The following is a 7,777-nucleotide window of genomic DNA, read 5'->3' on the forward strand; positions in this document are numbered from 1 at the left end:
GTTGTTGCATCTTTTACGTGGCTGCAATTGGGTTCTAGCAAGAACGGTTTCTTACCTACGAATAACCACAACGTGATTTTGTCAACTTCTATTTACCCTTCATAAGGACCCTTTTCATCGAATCCGCTCCAACTAAAGTGGGAGAGACAGACACCCGCCAGCCACCTTATGCAACTAGTGCATGTTAGTCGGTGGAACCGGTCTCACGTAAGCGTACGTGTAAGGTTGGTCCGGGCCGCTTCATCCCACAATACCGCTGAAGCAAGATAAGACTAGTAGCGGCAAGCAAGTTGACAAGATCTACGCCCACAACAAAATTGTGTTCTACTCGTGCAATAGAGAACTACGCATAGACCTAGCTCATGATGCCACTGTTGGGGAACGTTGCAGAAAATTAAAATTTTTCCTACGGTTTCACCAAGATCCATCTATGAGTTCATCTAAGCAACGAGTCAAGGGAGTGAGTTTGCATCTACATACCACTTGTAGATCGCGTACGGAAGCGTTCGAGGGAGCGGTGATGATGGAGTCGTACTCGACGTGATTCAGATCACCGATGACCAATTGCTGAACGGACAGCACCTCCGCGTTCAACACACGTACGGTACGGGCGACGTCTCCTCCGTCTTGATCCAGCAAGGAGGAAGGAGAGGTTGAGGAAGACAACTCCACCGGCAGCACGACGGCGTGATGATGGTGGAGAGGCAGTACTCCGACAGGGCTTCGCCAAGCACGTGGAGGAGGAGAGGTGTTGGGGAGGGGAGGGGCTGCGCCTTGGCTTGGGTGTGCAGCCCTCCCCTCACCCCTCTATTTATAGGGGAAGGGGCAAGGGGGGCCGGCCCCTCTAGATGGGATCTAGAGGGGGGCGGCGGCCAGGAAGGGGGAACTTGCCCCCCAAGCAAAGGGGACGCCCCCTCTAGGGTTCTCCCCCCAACCCTAGGCGCATGGCCCAAGGGGGGGGGCGCCCAGCCCTCCAGGGGCTGGATCCCTGCCCCACGCGGCCCACGTGGCCCACCAAGAGGGGTGGCCCCTCCCGGTGGACCCCCGGAACCCCTCCGGTGGCCCCGGTACAATACCGATATGACCCCGAAACTTTCCGGTGTCCGTTTGACAACTTCCCATATATAAATCTTTACCTCCGGACCCTTCCGGAACTCCTCGTGACGTTCGGATCTCATCTGAGACTCCGAACAACTTTCGGTAATCACATACAAGTCTTCCTAATAACCCTAGCGTCACTGAACCTTAAGTGTGTAGACCCTACGGGTTCGGGAGACACGCAGACATGACCGAGACGGCTCTCTGGTTAATAACCAACAGCGGGATCTGGATACCCATGTTGGCTCCCACATGCTCCTCGATGATGTCATCGGATGAACCACGATGTCGAGGATTCAATCAACCCCGTATGCAATTCCCTTTGTCGGTCGGTATGTTACTTGCCCGAGACTCGATCGTCGGTATCCCAATACCTCGTTCAGTCTCATTACCGGCAAGTCACTTTACTCGTACCGTAATGCATGATCCCATGACCAAACACTTGGTCACTTTGAGCTCATTATGATGATGCACTACCGAGTGGGCCCAGTGATACCTCTCCGTCATACGGAGTGACAAATCCCAGTCTCGATCCATGTCAACCCAACAGACACTTTCGGAGATACCTGTAGTGCACCTTTATAGTCACCCAGTTACGTTGTGACGTTTGGTACACCCAAAGTACTCTTACGGTATCCGGGAGTTACACGATCTCATGGTCTAAGGAAGAGATACTTGACATTGAAAAAGCTCTAGCAAAACGAACTACACGATCTTGTGCTATGCTTAGGATTGGGTCTTGTCCATCACATCATTCTCCTAATGATGTGATCCCGTTGTCAATGACATCCAATGTCCATAGTCAGGAAACCATGACTATCTGTTGACCAACGAGCTAGTCAACTAGAGGCTCACTAGGGACATGTTATGGTCTATGTATTCACACATGTATTACGATTTCCGGATAATACAGTTATAGCATGAATAAAAGACAATTATCATGAACAAGGAAATATAATAATAACCCTTTTATTATTGCCTCTAGGGCATATTTCCAACAATCATTATTTTCATGAAACATGATTTGGCAAAGGCCAGAAATATGAAGCTTGTGTTATGCCTATTCGAACAATTATCAGGTTTGAAGATTTTTAACAAAAGCGAATTATTTCGTTTTGGGAGAGCCAAAGAGGAACAAACTGCTTATAAACAACTGTTCAGATGTGATTGAAGATCTTGACCAGGTTATAAACAACTGTTCACCATCTCAAGCTATCTAACAAGGAGTGGAAGTGTATTGAAGATCGATTTGAAAATAAACTAAGTTGTTGAAAGGATAAGCTTATGTCATAGGTTAGTACTAATAAATTCAGTGCTCACTAGTATGCCGGTGTTCCTTTTGTCCTTCTTGGAAGTACCTGTAGGGGTACAGAAAAGGTTGGACTTTTATCAAACTCAATTCTTTTGGCAGAGTGATGAAATAAAGAGGAAATACATGTTTACTAGATGGACATCATTTGTAGGCCGAAGGACTGGGGTGGTCTTGGGATTGAGAATTTAGAGGTAAAGAATAAATGTCTGCTCAGTAAATAGTTGTACAAGCTTTCTGTTGAGACCGAAGACACGTGGGTACAAATTTTATGTAATAAGTATCTATAATCTAAGACCTTGACCAGGTTACCGTTAGACCCAATGATTCACCTTTTTGGAAGGGGTTGATGAGAACAAAAGCAACTTTATTCCATAAAACTAAATTCATCATTGGAAATGATAATTTGACGAGATTTTGGAAGGATACATGGTTAGGGGAGACACCTTTAGCCACACAATATCCGTCTCTCTGTAACATTGTACATCGTAAGGAGGCTTATGTTGCTACAATATTACAGTCAAATCCTCTAAATATTCAATTCCAGAGATCTTTGGTAGGAGATTGATGGGACGCACGGCCACATCTAGTCAGAAGGTTGATAGATGTTCACCTCTCATATGAGTCTGATAGTATTCATTGGAGATTAACTATGAATGGCATCTTCTTCAGTGGTATCTATGTATATGGACCTAATTGATTCCGATAGGTTTCCTAAATTGATACACATTTGGAAGATCAAGGTCACGTTAAGAATCAAAGTCTTCATGTGGTTTGTTCGCAAGGAGGTGGTTCTGACTAAGGATAACTTGGTAAAACGTAATCGGGAGGGTAGCCAAAGGTGTAGCTTTTGTGATCAAGATGAAACCATCAAACACCTCTTTCTCGATTGTCCGTTGGCCAAACTATTATGGTGTTCAGTTCATATAGCCTTTAATATCACCCCTTCAAATAGTATTCACGCGTTATTTGAGACGTGGCTAAATGAAGTATATACAAATATTGCGAGACATATTCAGATAGGAGTATGTGTATTACTTTGGGCTATATGAAACTGTAGAAAATGATATGGTTCTTAATAGATAAACTCATGTAATTTATTTTGCAGCTTATCTACAGGGCCACTGCTTAAATTCGTACGTGGTTGTTACTCACTCTTATGGAAGACAGAAAGCCTTTGGTTACTAGATCTACCCGATGAAAGATGGTAACTCAAGATATGTACAATATGTTTGGATGGCAGTCCAATAATAGAATAGATGGGTGTTTAGTCATCTAGTCCTATTTTTGCCGGTTGCGGCATATTTTACTTTGTTTATTATTTTTCAGCTATAAGCAAGCTTCTGAATCATAGACTTTTCAGATACTTTAATTAATAAAGGGGTTGTATACATCATTCTACTGTAGAGGCCAGTAATCCTCTTTTTCCTTAAAAAAAAGTATCCTGCCTAGTTTAGATAAAGCACACCGATCATACCAGACGCAGCCCCATCATCTATATCTATAATCTATAACAATATAAAAAGACCCAAAGGGGCAGATTCAATTAATCTCGGCCATCAAATCATGTCAATCTAACGACCTAGATTCCTTCAATATCGAGCGCATGCCAAATATAGTGCTAATCATATAATAACACGCAAATAATATCCTACTTAATATCCGTATGCACTTAATATACTTCCAAATTAACATGCATTGCATGTACACATTAACTAGTTGTATATAACATAGCATAGCAGAGTTTTAGCCAATTGTCAAACATTAACCATTTCCAATAAAACTCAGTACACAAACTTTCCGAGTAGAAGGTTCTCAGTGATTAGCTGATGATAGCAGCTCTTATTCCACTTACGCAGAAAATCTTGGACCATCAGATACAGGAACCAGAAAGAAAGGAAGCTTAGTTACAAACGAAATTTGAAACTTCTGCTGGCAAGTTTACACAAGGATTCCTTGTCTGGTATATTCTTCTAAGCTTAACTAATGACCAGGTACAACTTCTGGTACTTCTAACTTCTAAGCTCACGTAGGTACTAACTCGGTCGAGGATGGCGAGAGGCGCATAACATAGATGCCTACGGCAATAAGCAGCAGTATAAACTGGCTGAAACATAAGAGTGACGCGGTGCTTGTTCTAGACTGCAGCTGCAAGATCTCTGCACTCGCAGAGAGCTCTTTGCATTGCGCCTCCAGCTTCTCCACCATCTCCCCTAGTATTGCTGCTCGGTTCTCGGCACTACGCAGTTTGAGTTCGAGCTCCTTGTAGTCACCAAGCAGACATTTCTGCTCCTCGCAGAGAGCTTTCCGATCCTCGGCAACGAGGGTCCAGGTTTGAGAGGCTCTTGTCAGGATGATGCACTGAATCTCCGCTTCCATCTTCTCCTGGAGCAGTTGATCAACATCCGGCTGCAACAGCTGGTTGTTAGCACTCTGAATTGCACTTCTCCATGCCCTCGTCCGGCTGAGAGCTTCTAGTTCAAGTATTCTTGAATCCTTCTCCTTGATCAGTGCTGATGCTTGTTCCATCCTTGACTCAAGATCCTTTCTCTTTTCATTTGCTTCTTCAACAGATTCCTCAATGTGGAGCGAGTTGCTCCATTCATCATTGCGTGCATCAAGATCATCGGTGGATTCTTTCCCGATCACCACAAAGTTCCGTATCTCTGCAATATGAATAGAAGCAATGATTACTTGAAAACCAAGGCATAAAATGGTAAACCATATCACGATCGTACTGATTGTGTCAGTACAAACCATGCAATGACACAGAACTGGAAATGGACTGACGTGGCGTTTCAAGACAAGCCTCAGAGCAGTTGCTCGAAACATGGTTAGCAGACAGCCAATTTGTACTTACAACAAGGAATCTTCACTGATCATTTATCGGATAATGCCAACTGAATGTCACAGTAGACCACAAGTTTCTACAGGGTGAAAATTCCAATGATTTGGTCATGTCAAACATAATCAACTACTTCAGCCATATAATTGAAACACTAACCATTTATAATTAATGAGTTTAAGCTAATTCAACTTCTGATGTAGAAAAATAAATGTTCCTAGATTGCATTATTGAATGAACCAGATTTATGACCAAATAGATAATTTTATACTGAGTAGAATTAGAAGTAACAGGACTTCCCAACCAATATCATTTCAAAAGTAGCAAATAACAATATCAAGATAACCGAGCAATTACTTTTATTGCTCAAGCATCAGGAAATGTATGGCAGTTTGATCTTACACTTCTTACAAAATGCAGTAAGAACAAATGCATCAACAAAAGCACTGGTTTGTACAAACAGTTGGCATGCCACATTTGGATGGTGAATAAAGATAAGTTGGGTGAGAATTCAGCCATACCATTCTCAAGAGCTTCCTGCGTTCTCTGAAGTAACAAAATAGATTCCGCATATGGGTTAGCACATGAGTTCATCTCTAATCCGATCTCGCCCTTCCCAACAACACCCCCCTCTTCACATGTGTCCTCAACATCAGCATCACCAGAATCACCATTTCCCCCACCCAATTTTCCCACCACATTACTGCCACTCTGCCTGCAGTAACCTCCAGCTGTTGATCGCATCTCATCGCTTGGCTGCCCTTCATCGCTGTGGTCATCACCATCAGAAAGTTCCTTGTGGATGTCATTGCCGATGCTGCCGACCCCCTGTTTCCGGCCGTGGATGGCATTAGAGCTGCGGCGGTCGGACTCGACGCTCGAACGAGAGTTATCGGCCTTGGCCTTGGCCACGGAGAAGGCTGTGTGAGCGCTCTGCCTGTCGGCTCGCGCGCGCGCGGTCCGGTGATTCTTCCCGTGGATGGAGGTGGCGGTGTGAGCACGCAGCCTGTCTCGCTCGCGCGGGAAGTCGTGGCGCGGGGCGCTCGCGGCGGTGGAGGACTTGCTGCTCCGGTCCTCGCTGTTGTCGGAGTCAGCGCCGCCTGCGCCGACCGAGAAGCCGACGGAGCAGACGAGCAGGCCGAGATCCGGGTCCAGCTTCGCTGGCGCTGGCGCCGGCGCCTGCTCCAGTGGGACGAAGCGGGACTCGACGGAAGCGGTGGAGCTCTCCGCCTTCTCGACGGCCACCTCGTGCTTCCCCTTGGGGGGCGCGGCGGGGCCGAGGGGCAGCCGGCGCTTGTGGAGCTGTGCCGCGTCGTCATCTGCACCACCTCTGCCACCAGCGTCGGTGGCGGGGGCAGCGGGGCCTTCCGCGCGGTGCTCCCGCTGGATACGGCGCCACCGACGGAGCCCGCGGCCTTTGGTCCTGGCCTCCGGAGGCGCCTCCGCGGCCAGGGACTCGGCGGAGGACTCGACGGCGCCGTTCGCCATGCGGTCCATGTCGGTCGCGGTGACTGCCATCTCAGAGGAATGGACACGTCGCAGGGCTAGGCGGAAGGCACGAGGCGTTGGGATCGGGGTACATGGCTGCGCTGGAGCGGTGGTTCCTTCCACGGATTTTTTTTTGAAGAAACCAGCTTTTGGCTGGTGTTTCATTGATTTAGCAGAAGAGAGCGACAGAGTAGTTCCGATCAAGTGACCGTATGAATGTGGAGAAAAGTACAACAGGTGTCTGGGAGCACTGAGCTCCTAGTCGGGTGTGGCTATGGCGATATCTCACGTCATGTCCCCGAAGGGCTGCTCTATGCATTGCCCCTGCCAAGCGCCATTGTTCCATGTCTCGGCGGCATGCCTCGATGATGTGGCGCTCGTTGGCTTGTTTTCCTCTGAAGACGCAGGAGTTTCTCTCCAACCATATGTGCCACAAGATGAGGGCCAGCAGCGACTTGATGCCCTCTCGGTTTCCCGGGGCTGCAGCGGTGATGATCCTTTCGGCGCAGCCCGTCGTCGTGGTCTCGCTGCTCCATCCAGCAGGATTTAGGGCCTGGCAATCAGCCCATGCCGCAGTTTGGTTCCAAACCTTCACAGAGATTGGACACTCCCAGAAGAGGTGGAAAGATGACTCGAGGTTTCTCATGCACAGAGGGCAGAAATAGCCATTTGTCCATCCCCTTCGTTGCAGCCTGTCGTTGCACCATAGCTTGTCTTGGTGTAGGAACCAGAGGAACATCTTGATCTTCCCCGGCGCCCAAATCTTCCAAATGATGCTTCTGAAATTGCTGTGTTGACCCTCTGTAAATTGCGCGTTGTAAGCCGATTTGGTGGAGAACATTCCTGAGGTGTGGTGCGTCCAGCGGATGGAATCAGGCGTCTGTGCATGGAAGACAATGCCGGCGCCTCTGATCTCTCTGGCGAGCTGGATTACTTGGCCGACGATGCCGTTTCTGTTGGCGTGCCGTAGATCGAGGACCCATCGGTCCCCCTGCAAAGCTTCATACACCGATCGGTTTTTCCTGATGGATGCAGCG

At 47.4% G+C, this 7,777-nt stretch overlaps 1 protein-coding gene across 1 annotated transcript; it reads right to left on the minus strand.

Moving 5' to 3' along the window:
• Nucleotides 1-4,212: 4,212 nt before the first annotated feature.
• Nucleotides 4,213-6,889, minus strand: LOC123161844 (WPP domain-interacting protein 3). Its single transcript, XM_044579665.1, has 2 exons — nucleotides 5,774-6,889; nucleotides 4,213-5,073 (listed from the first exon to the last, which is right to left on the minus strand). The coding sequence occupies exons 1-2, from the start codon at nucleotides 6,768-6,770 to the stop codon at nucleotides 4,433-4,435; spliced, it is 1,638 nt and encodes a 545-aa protein (XP_044435600.1). The 5' UTR covers nucleotides 6,771-6,889; the 3' UTR covers nucleotides 4,213-4,432.
• Between the last annotated feature and the right edge of the window lie 888 nt (nucleotides 6,890-7,777).

This window comes from Triticum aestivum, chromosome 7B (assembly GCF_018294505.1).
Source record: "Triticum aestivum cultivar Chinese Spring chromosome 7B, IWGSC CS RefSeq v2.1, whole genome shotgun sequence".
NCBI classification, from domain to species: Eukaryota; Viridiplantae; Streptophyta; class Magnoliopsida; order Poales; family Poaceae; genus Triticum; species Triticum aestivum.